The sequence below is a fragment of the Mus pahari genome, chromosome 5 (genome assembly GCF_900095145.1).
Source record: "Mus pahari chromosome 5, PAHARI_EIJ_v1.1, whole genome shotgun sequence".
Classification (NCBI taxonomy): domain Eukaryota; kingdom Metazoa; phylum Chordata; class Mammalia; order Rodentia; family Muridae; genus Mus; species Mus pahari.
This window is the reverse complement of record NC_034594.1, coordinates 14860023-14877493: the sequence shown is the minus strand read 5'-3', so window position 1 is coordinate 14877493 and position 17471 is coordinate 14860023. Positions and strand designations below refer to the sequence as shown.

At 43.2% G+C, this 17471-nt stretch overlaps 1 protein-coding gene across 11 annotated transcripts in view; it reads right to left on the bottom strand.

Annotated features, from left to right (window-relative positions):
• The window catches only part of Dst (dystonin), a 196767-nt gene that overhangs the window by 152702 nt on the left and 26594 nt on the right, over positions 1 to 17471 (bottom strand). For all 11 annotated transcript variants that reach the window (XM_029539067.1, XM_029539069.1, XM_029539066.1 and 8 more), the window contains 5 exons: positions 4710 to 4822; positions 4506 to 4612; positions 2371 to 2490; positions 390 to 485; positions 176 to 303 (listed from right to left, as the gene is read on the bottom strand). In XM_029539067.1, the coding sequence (XP_029394927.1) occupies positions 176 to 303; positions 390 to 485; positions 2371 to 2490; positions 4506 to 4612; positions 4710 to 4822 (564 nt within the window). The remainder of the gene's footprint in view (positions 1 to 175; positions 304 to 389; positions 486 to 2370; positions 2491 to 4505; positions 4613 to 4709; positions 4823 to 17471) is intronic.

Sequence of the window (17471 nt, the reverse complement as noted above, 5' to 3'; positions counted from 1 at the left end):
CAAGGTTGAACTCTGCCCTCCACATGCACATACACATATGTGCCCAGGCAGACATGAACACACACACACAGAGTGAAAAACAAATCAACCAACCAACAAAACAAAACCACGTTCTCACAGCACGAGGACTGAGGCCATCCCGCAGCGGGCACGGGATCTAGGATGGCATCCCTACCTCTCCACCTCAGGACGCAGCGCCTTCTCCCGCTCGAGCATGGCGATGATGAGTTTGCCCCACTCCTTCTCAATGTCGTTCGGATGATAACCTTGAAGGAGTTTGATGCGCCCAAACTCGATCCAGATCTTAAGGGAACAAGAAAACTAACGTAGCGCTAAGAATCAGAGAAAACTCGAGAGTGCTTTAAAGTACGGAAGAGCATTTGGCTCACCTCTAATAATTTATACAGTCGTTTAATTTTTGATTTCTCCATCTCCTTTGGCGGGATTTCTTTCTCTTTGAACTGTAAATACTGATTATAAAGTGCCTACAATGGAAAGGGAAATGAATTACGGTCTGAGTGCACAGTCTGCTTGCATGGTATCAATTCTGTAATCAGTGCTCCAGGTGCGTGTGTGCGTGTGCGTGTGCGTGTGTGTGTGTGTGTGTGTGTGTGTGTGTGTAGTTGTGTGCTGTTGTGTGCTGGTTTGTACAGGGATAGACAGGATTTAATTGTTGATGGGAACCACGATTCAACATGTGCTACACAGGAATCTAAACAATAAACAATGGCTCTGTTAAAACGCCTGGCACCCAAGCACATCCTTGAGAGTCTGAGCTTTCCAAACATCACACACTGGCTTTTAGCTTCCAGAAACCAGTTGGATGCAATCTGCATAAGGAAAGGAAAAGGGCCTGCTCCCTTTTGTTCCTGGGCTCCAGTCTAGAATCCGCAGCAGCTGTGTAGGGCTAACAACCTGTGGCCTCACGGAACCACTGTCGGTTTCGACTGTTTTTTTTGTTTTGGGGGTTGTTTCCTAACAATGGAAGGTGGGTGTTATTAGCTGATGTTACTGCTATAAATGCTCCAGTCATGTAATTATCATGCCATCGGTAAACCTTGTAAAGTGTTATTATATCCACTTAAGAAAAACCTTACTAAAATTGCATAAATAAAACACTTTCACATTTAATAAGGGCATACTAATTAGTTAAGGGTAATTTATGCTACTTTAAAACACATAACACATTTTTGTAAGGGTCTATAAAGGTTTGTGAATTTGCCAATTCCTCGGGATATGTTTTCTTTCCAATACCACCCACTAGCAAGTAAGCTGTATGAACACTCACACTGAAAAGATCCACAGAAGTCAGAGACAAACACAGCTTTGCCCATGGTCAACAAACAAGCAAACAAAAATCCCCAGGAATACATTTGGAAATAACTGTATTTGTACATGAAATCCAAAAACTCTACCGACCCAAAACCAAAATCTTGTAGGCTGCTATCAGTCATTAATCACCAAATGCCATTATGTGCAAAACACTCTTTGTGGCACCATGCTGAAGTCTTAGGGGCAGGTTTTCATGCCCTAGAACAGTTCATATCCACAAAGGAAGGCATCTTACAAAAAAAAAGACCCTATAAAAAAAGGTCTTATTGTTATTCAACAAATACCAGTAACTCTGTGCCAAGGACGTAGTCCCCGAAGCAATGAGAACTGCCACACCACAGATGTTCTGAACAGATGTGAGCACAACAAAGAGCCTTCATGGGGCCTATGCTGTGTCATGACAGCTTCTGAGATTCAAGTCAGCGTTAAAACAAACCTTAGTAAGTCAAAATTAAGGCTACTCTGTGGTCATATTAGTGGTTTGTGAAAAATTAAACGTCTTTTGCTAGTTCAAATACGAATGTATAAAATGACATAGTTTAGTCTTTGATAAGCAATGCATTCATGATTCCTTTATACTGCTGTGGCATCTCTTCCTCAATGATTGTGTCTAAGACCACATGATTAGCAAAGGTTTTCCAAATCCTGGCCGCTAACATCAGCCTTCGACCATCAATTGTAAATTCACTTGCAGTCTAGTTGGATCTGTATTTAAAATTCGTAACATGCAGGGTGTGCCTTGTACTGTACAAAAGAAGCCCCCGGGCAGGAGAGAGGCGAGCTCCTGACCGGTGCTCTGTGTGTGAGCTTCCTGGGACTCTCCTGTTCCAGCATCCTGTGGGCTCTTAGCATTTCTCACTCATGTACAATCCGACAATGTCACTTTCAGAATCGCTCAAATTATACCTTCAATTCTCAACAAATTAATAGCTTGCCAATGGCAACTTATCTTGAACTCTAAGATTTCTGGGGTTAGCCTAGCATTAGCTTAAAGTTTCCGATCAAACCAACCCCTTGGGATGTCTGCAATATACCAACCTTTAGTTCTAGAGGATTGTTAGGAAACGTTCTCTCGGACATTGTGACCACGTGGTGTCTAATCCACTGGATGAGGTAGTTCACCATGTTCTGGTATTCGATCCATTTGACTTCCACATCCTAGATGACAAAACAGCAGGAAAGGCTTGTATCCATGGCTAAGGACACTCTCCTGCAACACAACTGATCAGGCATATTCCTAAGGGGCCAGGTGTCATGGAGCTCGACAGAGAAAACCAGGTAAACGTTTGCTTAGTTTCCGCCCAGCTATAACACTTTCTACACAAACACAATTTAAAATGTGCTATTAACATTTAGCCACTGACCCAGTCCCAGTGAGTGCCAGTTCTGGTCCAGAGATAGTGGCTGTCTGGATCACTGCACTCAAGGGGCTTCTGGGGCTTCAAAAATAAATAAATAAATAAATAAATAAATAAATAAATAAATAAATAAATAAAATGCTGTGATCTGAGAGGTTTCCAGAGCTCAACTGAAGGGGAGCAACGACTTACCAGGCTACAGCATCTCTGCCAATCGCTGAGCGTCTAAGTCCCCTAGCCTTTGACGTTCAACACAGTTACAGATGTGGGGACCAGACAAGAAATGGTGGGATTTTCAAATACTCATTAAACAAACTCTTTTACAAGGGAGTTAACTGTCATATAATTAAGTTTCTGAAGGATGCTTAGAGATGACACAACTATACTCACTGTTATATAATAAAAATTGAAACTTTTAAGGCATAACAGCTGTGGTCAGGAGTTACAGTCTGACTCGCTGGGGAGCAGTCTCTACTCAAGTGTTTGAATGGCAGAAACAGGCAGCACAGGCTAAAACTGGAGGGAGGCATCGGGATCCACGTGTGCCTTGGTCACCAGAGGCCTCTCAAGAAGGCTGGGCTCTGAGCTCTACCCTAACAGGCAGTGAATACTCATATGGCCGAAGCAGGGTGTAGGCAGAGTGTGCGGAGACATGAGTCCCAGAAGGCATGGCACTCATACAGAAATGCTCTGCCTCTAAGTGACTGGTTAATACTACAGAGCAACATCTGGGATGGTCAATAATGACAATCATGTGCACGGATTTGACCATGTAGCCTGTGAACGGTAACACTAATAATGGGCTGGGACGATTACTTTGGCATGTGCAGAGTTAATGGGAAAATGGAAATGGAAAAGAGATGGAAAAGCATAAGTGCGTAAGGCCAGATCTACAGGAAGAAAGAAGAGGTGACACTAAGCAAGAAGATAAAGGAGTGGAGCTGTAGGGACCACTCTGTGGCAGGAGCTCAGAGAAGAGAAACAGGAACACAGGGCATGGAGACCCAAAAGGTTACAATCTTCACAGGAAAGGCAAGGGGCAGAGGAGAAAAATAAACCTAGAAATAATAATACTACAGAGCGGAGACATAAGCCATCGGAAAAGAAAGCACCAGGCTTCTGAGCCATGCACGTGTATCTATAGATCTTCATCTCTAGCATCTGTGAGAAGGAAGTGGGGAGCCTCAGTTCAAGGGGCATGGCTCCCACATGAACGCAGACAGCTTCCTGTTCACTTCTAGACATAGCATTTGCTTAGCGTGCACAGCTTGGTTAAATTCCACAAGCCTGTGAGAAGTGCCATCTAGTGAGCTCCCAAGAGCTAAAGCTCTGTGTCAGGAACCTAGCTCTGGCCACCCGGCCAAATGCAGAGACTTGCACCTAGGCCACATCTGTAAGTCAGAAAACAACCATCAATATATTTCAAGGTCTTCTGAGTCAACTCTAAATTGTGTTCTAGAGTGAGACAGCCTAGCTATGCAGAAGGACCAGCAGTTCTAAACCAGCAGTTCTAAAGGGGCAGCAAAGTAAAAAGGGGAATCCTTACACTTCAGTGACCTATAACTGTCGTTCAGAAATGTGCTGTGACTCTCAAGTCATTCCCTTTATTTGAGACACAAGGACTGTTTTTCAGTTACATTTCAATTTCAACAGTATAACAACACTGTGAGATACACACGCAATCAGAATAGCATGTTAACCCAAATGATTAAATGGCATTTAAAATCTTGTTTTAAAAATTCTGTCCTATAATTATCAAGAAATCCGGGCCATCAATGAACCAGAAGCTTCAAGTGCAGAAAAGGCAAAACTCACGTTTGCCCCGATGCCTTCACCGCCTTCAGGGACTTTGGGAAATGCGTCGTAGAGGGAGGACACATAGGTTATCACCGATTTCTCGTCCGGGGAAGAGACGTCGACATCTACAAGCAGCAACAGAAATGAGTTATTTCGCGATGCCGAGGCAGGTTCCGACGGGGTGTTTGTGCCAGCACAGTAAGAGTCAAGAAGACAACTCACCTTCAGGGTCCAGAAGCCTGATGACGCCGATTTTTTCAGCTACGTAAAAAGCATGCTCTAAATTTGCAAGGTTGCTTTGAACAGCAACAGCATTCATGTCTATCAGGTCCGGCCTAGGAAAAAGCGCACCGTGTTAAGTTTCATACGTGCCAATTCAACCTGACACCTGCCTGGGTTAGCCACCTAAGTTAGTACTAGTACCACACCCATATTAAAGCTGAGGCTTCCTTTAAGTCAGTGGGTCCCAGCCTCTCAAAGGCTGTGGCCCTTTAATACAGTTCCTCATGTTGGAGTGATTCCCCAACCATAACATTAGATTCACTGCTACTTCATAACTGTAATTATGCTACTGTTGTGAACTGTAATGTAAATATCTGCAATGCAGGATATCTGATATGTAGGAATACCTGTTTGCGACCAATGGGTTGAGAACCACTGCTTTAAATACTTACCCGGTCTCGGCAGCACCCACGCCTCCCCCCAGCTTCTGCAGGACCCGCCTCTTAATTCTCTGCTGCACCCATCCACTAAAATCTCTTCAGAACTTCCCTATATAGAGGAAACTTCTCTGTCATCCCACAGGCTCCCCGGTTTGCTCAACATTACCCCACACACAAATAGCGGGCCCTCCACAAATAGGAGGAATGAGCAGTAAGAACACTGTGTAACAGTCACATATATGCACAAGAAGCTTCCTTAACGTACATCACCAATCTTGGGAAGAAAATTATACACAACTGTGTGCTTTTGTTTGTTTGCTCGCTTGCTCTTTTGTTTAATCTAAAGAAAAGGCAGGATTCTGCCCTGCCCCCGGCCCCTGCCAATCTACATGTAATTTATTAGGTCTTAGAAGGAAGTGTTCACGAAATGGAAACGTATCTCCACTTCCTATTTGTCCACAGGCCAGAAAATCACCACAAATACCTCATTGGCCTCTACACCCATCAGTGTGATCAACATTCACCAGTAACAGTATGAGAGGTAAGGACAGCTCTCTCTCTCTCTCTTCTCTCTCTCTCTCTCTCTCTCTCTCTCTCTCTCTCTCTCTCTCTCTCTCCACACACACACACACACACACACACACACACAAAATATTTATTTAATTCACAGACCCAGGACATCTACTTATGTCAAGAATACTAAACAGATATGTATAAAAGTCTAGACCAAGTGTCTAAAGTTCTTCTAATAAAAAATTGTTCAAATTTCCTGGAGAAATAAGACCCAGACCTTCTGAGACTGCCAACCTCCAGGCAAGAAACAGCATGCTATTGTGAGAACCCCGCCATTAGCAAGGAGCGTAAACACTGAGTAATCCCAAGGGGAATGAATAAAGTCATTGAAGAATGAAGGTTTTTTGACCAAGAGAATAAAACACAAAACTTCTTTCAGGGTGATGTCATTTTAGAAGAGAAACAGCTGCACAGCACAGGGAATCAGAGCGAGCCCCTCTACTCTCTTGAGTTTAACACGCTATGAGAACAGTAACTGGAGTGGATGTCTCCTAGTCAAAGTTTGCAACAGATAAAACAAATTAGTTAAGAAAAAATTGTAAAGGGGGAAAATCAAAAGGCACTGGGAAAACCAAAGACCCTAAGGAGTCTTTCTTACACTGCCGCCTGGCTTGGCTGGCCCCTTCTCCTCATTCAGTGGCCTTCCACTGCCTGGAGTACCCGGGGACTTATGCTCTGCTCTGAGTGTCTACCGCCTCCACCCTTGATAATCTCACTGGGATAACACAGTCTTTAAATTTTCCATCTATTTGGGACTAGAGAGATGCCTCAGATGCAACCATGAATGTTTTGTGTTCAAACCCCAAGCATCCATCTAAAAAGCTGGGTGTGGCTTTGTGTGTCTATAATCTCAGCATTGGGTGGCAGAGAGAGATGGACTCCAAGAGCTTGGTGGAAATGTGAGCTTCAAAATCGTGGTCTTCAGGAGAGACCTTGTATCAAGGCAGTATTAGTGCAATAGAAGATACGTGAGCACACACCTGTATACCACACACATCATGCACACATGCAAATGCAAGCTATACACACAAAGTAACTCAGAAGCTTCCCTCTAAATGAAGATATTTATCCCCATCATACAGCTCACATCTCACTTTCGTGGAATGTGAGCAGGAATTTTACTCACAGCCTGGTTTAAATATGAAAAGAGCATGAGCCCACACTGCAGGCGCATGAAGGCAGTGTGTTCCTACATTCTGCTCAACGACGCTAGCCTTAGTTATTATCATTCCCCTATTTTATCGACACGTCTTCTTGTTCTCATAATGCACTCTGACAAAAATATATGCTAGACTTTTGTAGAAAAGCATTTTTGCTGATAAGCTCTCAATTGTTTTTATTATCTTATAATTTGATTTTTAAATGCTTTATACCTTTTAAAAACACCACAACCCATCTTTTCTTTCAGAAATGATCACAAGTGAGGATATGAGAAAATTACATAAATTTTAAATTGAAAATATAAGATCATAAGGACATAAAGTCCTTAGAAGTGTGGCCAGAAAGTGTAAACCTGTCAAATGTGGTGGTGCACAATGTGAATTCCAACACTCAGAGGCAAAGAGAGATAGATCTCTTGTATGGGGCCAGCCTAGTCTATGTACACAATTCTAGGCCAGCAGCACAACATAGACCCTGTCTCAAAAACAAGGGCACACCACTTCTGCACATTCTTAGTAGGCGTAGTATATTATAAAAATATAAAGTAAAAATGTATTTTTGAAAGAGTGTGCTGATCAGGGTTTTTTTGTTTGTTTGTTTTTATTTTGTTTTGACACAAGCTAGAGTCGTCAGGGAAATGGGTGATGTCAATTGAAGAATCACCTCCATTAGACTGGCCAGTAAGTAAGACAGAGGGAGTTATTTTCTCGATCAATGATTTACATGGGAAGAGGCAGCCTGCTAGGCTGCACCATCCCTGGCAGGTGGTCCTGGATGTTACAAGAAGTTAGGCTGGGCAAGCAACAGAGGGCAAGCCATTGAGCAGTGTTCCTCTATGGCCTCTGCTTAAGTTCCTCTCCTGAGTTCTCTCAATGCTGGACTGGAGAATATAAGATGAAATAAACCCTTTCCTTCTCAAGTTGCCTTTGCCCACATTGTTAATCACAGTAACAGAATTTTTAAAAAGGAGAAATAGCTATTGCTGTAAGTTTATGTTTTGAATTAAATTAATATTTAATAGGCTATAGTGTACCCATTTTTAAAAAGCACTCACTTTAGACAAAAATGTTTAAATCACACACATATGTTCACATACACACACATGACTTACATACATGTAGGTATGGACAGATATTATATAATTTAAAATTATATCCATAGTAACAGCCAAAAGCTATCTGAACACTAAAAGTCCACAAGAGATTTTTCCTTGGGTGGGGAATAATCCCAATATTACTTTCCAGACTCTGGATACTTAATGATTCATACATTAACTCATAAGAACTAGCTGGGATGCTGTGGAGAACTATTGAATAGATATATCCAGGCCTTTCTCTGTGTATAGCAATTTCCTCTGAAGCTCATTAAGACCCAGGAAGCTCTAAAGGAGGCTCCATAAGACTCAGGAAGCAAACACAGAAGTCTCAGGAAGTCCTGAAACCAACCAAAAGCACTACTCTCCTCCCTTCCCAGGGATTCACTAACAGGAAGAGTTACTAAAGGGACAAAACAGCTGAGGTATCAGAAGTGGATGCTGACCAGCCAAGCTGCTGAAAGGTGCCCTCTGACCCGCTGAGCTATTTGTATGTCTTTCTGCATGCTCCAGGTCCCAGCTTTGTTGAGTTGCCACCGATGCTAAGCTGGGCTTTCTGTGATGCAGCTGTCTGACTCATTCCTGCCTCGGTTAAGCAATCCCTCACTCTCACTCCTGTTGGTAGCCCCGGAGTGTGCATGTGTGAGCATGCTTGTGCGTCCTCTCCCCAGGAGAAAGTCTCTCACAGAACACTACTCAATCCAGATTAGGGTTCTAACTTTTCTTTCGGTGAGATCATTGGTACAGCTTTTTTTCTACCTACCATGAGTTTTAGCCTGAGCTGGCCTTCAATTCTACTCTCTATAAATCAGATTATGATATTCTGAGCATCCTTTGCTGTTACCTCCTGATTGAGAGGCCTGAACCATCAGCCCCAACTTTCTCAGTGTGTAATTCTTATCTGAGGTCTGAGAACTAAACCATGTTAGCATCTCTAATAAATTTAATTTTCCTTTGAAGTGACAATCTTTCTGAAAACTTTCATTTTATTCCTTTAAAGTAGAATCACTTTATTCTCCTTAACTAAGAAATAAAAACATCAGATGGATAACTTACGGAAGCCTCTAAACATTTTTTTTTATTAGCACAAAAACTCACAGTAGAAATGCAAATATACACAAATACTAATTACTTTCTCCTTTTGGTACAACACAAGAGGTTTTTTTAAAAAAAAAACATTTTTTAAAAAAGATGTATTTATCTATCTATTAATTAATTAATTAATTTATTTATTTATTATGAGTACACTGTAGCTGTCTGCAGACACACCAGAAGAGGGCATCAGATGATGGTTGTGAGCCACCATGTGGTTGCTGGGAATTGAACTTAGGACCTCTGGAAGAGCAGTCAGTCTCTTAACTGCTGAGCCATCTCTCCAGCCTGAGGCTGTTTTTTGCTTTTGTTTTTAATCTGTTTTCAGTGTTTATTGTTATTGTTTGACTCCAGAAGTGGAGATGCATTGGGAGGGGTGCTAACTGGTCTAACTCTCGAGCACACAGTAAGATCATTAATGGTAAGATTATTAAGTCTGTAGAACAGGACCGATTTTTATGTTTAAATTAGAATAAACAAACAAACAAAAAAATACAGCAGCTAAAACACAGCGATCTGAGGTGATAAGACACTGGAACAATTTCCTGTCTCAACTGAAACTGGCTACAGGTAGCTGGGGGAAGAGCCGTTACTTGGTGCACACGCATTCTAAAGGCACAAAGGATACCAGATTGAAGGTGGCCGCAGCTGAAGCCCGAAACTGTTGGGAGTCCCTGAGAGATTATGACAGGAAGCCGAGAAGGCAAAGCTGCTCTTGGAATGGATACTCATGATACTGGAGATGCCAGGGCTGTGCGGATTCAGAACTTCAGGTGTTTCAGAACGGAGCCCACCTAAGCCTAAATGAGCACGGTGTATGCTGCAGGTAGGCACAGCAGAGCCACAGAGGTAGTTACCAAGCCCTCCGAGGTCCTACACGACAAGCCCCAGACGCCAACCAATGGAACAATGGAATTGCGTGCAGGCATTTGCACTTCTAGATTTTAGGTTTGTTTTGACTTTAGTGTCCCCATTCTTCCATTTTTGGAGTAAGAATATTCACTCTGTGCTATTACATTTTGGATGTCTTTAACTTGTTTTTGGTAAGAGGACCTCACATTTATGAGACTTTGGACTTCTAAAGTATTGAAATTTGTTAAGACTTTGGGGACTTTAAAAGGTGGACTAATTCTTATAAATAAAAAAAAATGAGAATTTGGGGATAAAGGGTGGAAGATTATAGCTTAAAGTGATGTTTTCTTTGCCAAGTTGACAAGGGGTGGGTTTATGATGGTTGCTTTGTCACCTTGATCTAATTAGAACCCCATAGGGAGAAAGTGCAGATTGGGTTGGCCTGCACACACATCAGTGTCTTTATTGCCTATTATTATTATTATTATTATTATTATTATTATTATTATTATTATTGTCTTTATTGTCTATCATTGTCTTTATTGCCTTAACTGACTGAAAATCCCAGCTTAAAGAGATACAGTCCCATTTCCTGAGTTTGGGTCCTAGATTGTGTAGGAGTAAGGAAAACAAGGTGAGCAGAAACATCTGCACTAACTCCTTCTGCTCCCAACTACAGATGTGCTGTGACTGACTCCCAAGATCCTCCACTGCGATTCCCCTGAAACGCTGGGCTACAATCTAGGTGTGGATGCTCAATCGGCCCTTTCTCTACACAGCTGCTTTCTGCAAAGGTTCTTATCACTACAATAGAAACAAGGGGGTCATACAAGATGAAACGGTCGACATATAGACAATGATACATGACAATGTACTACCATGGGACATTGTATGAATGTCTTATCACAGTTTAGTCTTAAGGTAAAACAATACCAATTACAGAAACCACAGGTGTCCTGTGATCTTGTCCTGACTTACTCTCTTTTCTCTTGGGAATACAAATCCCGCAAGACTCTTTTTACTTCAACTGGAAATCAGGAGTTACAACACACAACAAACAAGCTTGAACAAAATCATCTAGAATTCCAGCTATACGTATGGAGCATTGGGAAATGTGTTGGCCCTGGGAGGGGATTCCGAGCTGCTGCTGGGACAAAGCTCAAGAACCCATGTGGGCTGATCTCAGAATGATGTACGAGAAAGAATTTGTAAACCCCAGCACGAAGAATACCTTGCACAGGCTAAGAGGTAACTGGATGCTTTGGGTATACGCATACATAACTTGTCCCAACCAACAAAGCACCAAGTCTATTCCTTCATGCATATAGTATTTAACAGGCATCTACCACACTCCAAGCAACAAGATGCTGAGAACAGTCACTGGGTATATGGAGAGCTTAGAGCACACCAGGAGGTCTCACCTGGCTGTGAGAACATAGGTGAAAACTCACCTGTTATCTGAGCTGGCATTAGCAAGGGGCCAAAATGAGGCTGATTCAAGGGAACTTCTTATAGGATTGCAAATGTTTTCCCCTAAGAACTACAGAAAGCAACTGAAGAATTAAATGATCAGATCTGAGATCAGACAAGGAAATTTAAAATGATGGCAATGGGGAGAGGAAGAGGGACCAGAAGAAGGTCAGAACCACAGCACTGTACTCATAACACAGGCTGTAGCAACTAAGTTGTAAATATGGCTGAGACAAGAGAGGGATGGAAGAAAGCTGGACCACACTGGTGAAACACTCACTCTAAATATGGCAGCTAAGAGAGAAGAAATGAATGTTCAAGAGACCAAACATGTTCAAGTAAGACCAGAGACCTGCAAATGCACAGATTGAGCCACATGGATGTCACCCAAGCCCTTGCAAGGTTTGAGTGGATGGTGGAGTCAGAACCAGAGTACAGCATGGTTGAGAAATAAGCATCAAGTGAGGAAATGAAGGCAGACACCTCTGCCAAAGAGAATGGGAAAAAGCAGTCCCAATCATCCACGGGCACTAGCGTGCCGCTGTGTGCACTCACGGTCACACAAAAATCACGGGGTTGTGAAGAACATTATCTATTGATCCTTTAATTAACAGAAACAACCAACATGCTTAAAATCCAATGGGAAAGATCTCTGGAAGAGAAAATCAGACCGCCACGGAGAGGGGAGGTGAGAGGGAAAGGCAGAGAAGAGCGGCAGCACCTAAATGATGCAGCATCCCAGCATCAGCACCACTGAGCACTCAGCAGCAGGGTCTTCGGATGGGTGGAAGAGGATGGTTGTGCTGCACTGAAGGAGAAGCGATGGACCTGGAGACAGGGAGATGGGTGTGCATCCAGGATGGAGAAGGAAGTCTTTATACTTGCCAGCACCTATTTTCCATGAGAGGAGATACCCGATCTTCTGTTAAGGGTAAAGAGAGACGAGGGGATGAAGGACAAACAATGTTAGAGTGACCCAAAGTCAGACACCTCACTGTGTGTCCACTCCGGCTCTAGCCTGACCTGTGACATTCCACGGCGTGCATCACTGCCTAGGGACAAGCATAGACAGGGCAGACGGCTGGGCTCCTGCAGGAGCAGGCTTTCCTAGGAAAACCAAGTGCTCAGCAGTTTGTAGAAAATGATAAAGGGTTTTACCCAGTACAAGTTTTAATATAAAAACAAAGAAAACCCCATTCCAGTTACCCCGAGGTCAGGTTCAACACAAACTCCACAAAGACACGTGTAGCAGCATATGTTGCATAACATCTGTCCTCTTTTCAACAGATCACACAGTAAGAACATGCGTTCCCTATGCCTCACGTCTCCCGTGACAGCACAGCAGTTACCATAACAAATTCCTGAAGATGACTGTTTGGGTCAGATCGTGTTCAGACTTCACATTCTCTAACTGTTCTTATTGGTGTAGCAAGCATCTCACCTCCTCCCTCCTCCCCCTCCCAAAGGTCTATAAAGCTGTCTCCTCCCCTGTCCCCCAGCAAAAAATATGGGCTTGCAGAAGAATCACACACAGTTATGTAACAGGGCGTTGGCATCCCTTTATGCTCTTATTTGGGCACACATATTACCGAGACAATCAAAGCCAAGAACTCCTAAGTGGCAAACGGGGTATGAAGATAATTTCCCCTTGTCCTCAAAATGAGGCGTCTGAGTTTATTTCAAATATTCTTCCCTTTTTAACCCTACAGAGTCCCACTCTATTAACAAGGCAGAGAGCAAAGATTAGCAGCACTGTATTTAGTATAAGCTTTGTTAGTATTTCAGGATCAAAATCTAGTGTAATAATTAAAAGGTAATTAAAGAATTGTGGTGTTCGGCTTACAAACAACAAGGTCCTTCCTAGCGGCCCCCTAGCCTGGGCAAGTCCAGTTGAAGTCCACTGGCTTCAACACGGAGTGATCTCCTTCTAAGCACTGGCATGTAAGTCAACTGCCTTGAGTAAAATTTGAAAAACAAACCAAAAAACCCTGAATCTCTAAGAGACTAAAAAAACTGCAAACCTTCCCCAAACAGGGAGGTGAAAATCCACCCCTTTTCCTTTCCTTTCCTTTTCTTTTTTTTTTTAAAAATTAGCTACTTTCTTTATTTACATTTCAAATGCTATCCCCTTTCCTGGTTTCCCCTCCAAAATTCCCTATCCCCTCCTCCCTTCCCCTACTTACCAACACACCTACTCCTGCTTCCTGGCTCTGGCATTCCTCTACCCTAGGGTATAGAGCCTTCTCAAGACCAAGCCCTTCTCCTCCCATTAACACCCAACAAGGCCATCCTCTGCTACATATGGGGCTAGAGCCATGTGTCCCTCCATGTGTACTCTTTGGTTGGTGGTTTAGTCCCTGGGAGCTCTAGGGGTACTGGTTAGCTCATATTGTTGTTCTTTCTAAGGGGCTGCAAACCCCTTCAGCTCCTTCAGTCCTTTCTCTCACTCCTCCATTGGGGACCTTGGCTGAGAGCATCCACTTCTGTAGTTGTCAGGTACTGGCAGAGCCTCTCAGGAGACAGCTATATCAGGCTCCTGACAGCAAGTTGGCATCCACAATAGTGTCTGGGTTTGGTGACTGTATATGGGATGGATCCCCAGGTGGGGCAGACTCTGGATGGCCTTTCCTTCAGTCTCTGCTCCACGCTTTGTATCTCCTCCCAAGGGTATTTTGTTCCCCCTTCCAAGAAGGACTGAAACATCCACACTTTGGTCTTCCTTCTTCTTAAGCTTCATGTGGTCTGTGAATTGTATCTTGGGTATTCTGAACTTCTGGGTTACTATCCACTTATCAGTGAGAAGCCATTTATTTTCATTCTGCTAAAATTAACATATTAAACTACTTCATATCAAATGGTAAGATGAGAATATGAACCTATAAACAAGTCAGAAAAATCAAAGAGTTTTGGAAACAAATAAATAGGCCTAGGGAAGAATACACATATCCGCCTCTGGCTCCTCTGGTGTAAGAGGATGCTGAAGGGAAGGAAGCAGGATGAAGGCAGGAGAGGCAGCAGCCGTCTGTGGCTCTCCATCACTGCTCTACTGTTACAGGCTCAACAGCAGGCCACAAGGAGAAAGGGGACCAGAGCTGGTCACAAGCTGCCTAAATCTCAGCATTGTGTGTTTGTGTGTGTGTGTGTGTGTGTGTGTGTGTGTGTGTGTGTGTGTGTGTGTGTGTGTTAATTTGGCATGCTGGGGAGGAAACATTTTATTTTATGAGACGCTCATTAAGCTGGAAGCCCACCATTTCAGCTAAGCTGAATCCAGTATTCTGCCAGGATCCCCTATCTCCAACACCTAACCCTGGGGTTACTGGGCACATGCAGCCATGCCTCAGTTGTATGTGGGTGCTGGGGATTCGAACTCAGGGCATGTTGTTTTCCCAGCAAGCACTCTTACCCACCAAGCCACCTCCCCAGTCATAGCACTGTCATGTTTGAAGTGATCACATCACTCGGAAATCTACCTAGCTAATTCACTTACCTCCCTCAACTCATGGTATAACTGGGGTTTTGATGAACACCTTGTGCCTATGATTTCAGCTTTCATGTGTTTTTAAGTAACGAATGTAAATAATTCAGTGAGTAAAAGGGTAAAGTTTAGAACAGGAAAAGATAAGGAGACCTAGCGGAACACAATTAAACTGGGAAATATTCACTTCTCAAAAGCCTCATGGAAGGGAAATGACACAGTCCAAAGACCTTACTCTATAAAGATTCACACATCCACACATAACACAAAGTTAAATTCAACATTTCGATGGGGAAAAATAACCAACAACAAAGGTGTCCACCAATTATGCATTTTAAATAAACTATGCTCCAATCACAGAACAGGATACTGTGGAAGGGAGAGGGACCTTGGCAGGGAGTGTCTGCTCGAGCCTGCCCAGGCTTATCCTGCTTCCGTTAAGGCAATGAACACTGAGGTGTTCTCCCTCAAGAATGGAAGCAGGAGAACAAAGGTAACAGCTTATTTTGTGTCAGTAAGTATCCATTTTCCTTCCTCAGGGAAGACTCAGCACCCCGCACATCTGTGAACTCAACTGGGCAGAGGGCCAGGAACAAAACCAAAGTCAAACAGGCTGGTATTTCCTCTGATACTTATTTGCCAAATTGTACTCTTCCCCCCAATTAAGAGTAAAAATAGATGCAATAAAGATGGCAAGCAGATGCACACCACCTAGCCATATTCCTTATTCTCTTCAATGCAGTGCACACTGGCTCTTTCCCAGCTTTAAATGTGTTTATAGTTACCAGGGACCAATTCCTTCTGAGTGCAACCATTCTGGGTTCCTTTCGTAAACAAACCATTTGATTGCCTTTGTAATATGAAGCACTGTTTTGGTTGGTGCTTTGTTTTAGATTAGTAGCCACCAGTGCTTATGGCCACGGGAACAGGAGCCTAGGAGCCTATAACACACAGATGGGTGCACACATGTGCACACACCCTCATGTATCCGGACTCTGCAGCCCGAGGTCTGAGGGAAAGAACTACCCAGCCAACACTCACATACCTTCCTGTGAGAACATTTCAAACCCTGAAGGGCCTCCTCCCACTATTAAGCCAGGCCAACCCAGTTGAGCTGCTAAGGACTGACTGAATCAAGGACTCTGTGAGTCACCAGCCTTCAGGTCACATGATTAAACAAGAAGACTCTGACCACAGCCTTCTGGGGAAAGTTACCCAATTAAAAGATTGTTAAAATTTTCATATGATGAAGCACAGTGTCCACAATAAATTTCCATGCAAAATGCAAATTATGAATAAAATAATTAATACTATACTATGTCCTCCTTAATTAGAAAACAGTTTAAAGGGCATGTTCTTGCAAACTATTGCCTAAAATTTCCAATGTTAATTGGCTAATATATTTAAAACAAGCCCATGGAAAGAATGCAGAGAATTAACTGGGAGTGAAGTGAATGAATAGGTAAATTAAAGACAAGAGCGGGACAGGCAGAAACTAGTTAGCAGAAATAACCTCTCCTGGAAGTGTTACCCCCCCCCCCACACACACACCCAGGTTTCTGGTCCTGAGATCCTGGGGTTTCCCACATCATCTTGCAGGGTCTCAGGGCCCGTTGCCCGTCTCCATGCTCTTTCTGGTCTACAGATTCAAGTTCACTGTAGTGTGCAGGCAGCGGCATCTTCACACTGATGCTGGCCAGTGCGGCTGATTGGAACCCGGCTTTCAGGTGGTCTGGGGAAAGCTCCCACTGGGAGAAGCTGACCAAAGTTGAAGCTCACAGTCAGAGCTTTATCTCGCTTGGTCAGAGACCTGTGAGCTGACTTAGGGCACAAGCCACCTAAGTGCTCCTAGAATCTCCACCTCTGACGAGCATGCAGCAATGTCCACAGGGACCTCCGCTACCTCCACCTGGCTCTCATCCTGCTCAGAGAACGCTTCTGGGGCGCCCTGGCTCTCAGCTCTTTGCCATTTCTCCCTCAGCCTCTCTTGGTAATAAGCTGACTCATCAGATGCTTCGCTTCTGTGAACTCTTTTCATTTAAAGGCATCAAATCCAGGTCTGAGCTTACTTGCAGTGAGGCATGCTGAATACCTCTCACTCGCTGTTTTCCGTGAAAAGATTTTTATTATAGAACAAAGAGCATCAAACTTATGTGAAGTGAACAAAAGAAACGAGCAGGCACGTGGCATTTTCATCATGTGAACTCTTTCCATGAAAACTGAACAGAACAAGTAGAGGTTCCTAGAAGGAGCTGGGAATAGCAGCAACATCTAATAAGATTTAATTGGGGGAAATTAATTTACCTATGACCTATTTAAACAAGCCCCAAGAACTGTTCTTTATAATCTCCCTATTTTCTCATTATTACCTGGACCATAAGCCAGGCTCGCTACTGCTTCTGGGTAATGAGACCTATTAACACTATAGAATTTGTGATTTTGCTCTTACTTAAGCTAAGTATTTTAATATGCTTTAATATTTATTTTAATAGGTCTCACCATATTACACGATTTTCATTGTTAGCTAACTCTGAGTTCAGCAGTTAATATGGTGTCTCAGTGATTGACAGAGAGAAACGAAGGCCTTTGTCTGGCAGTTACAAACG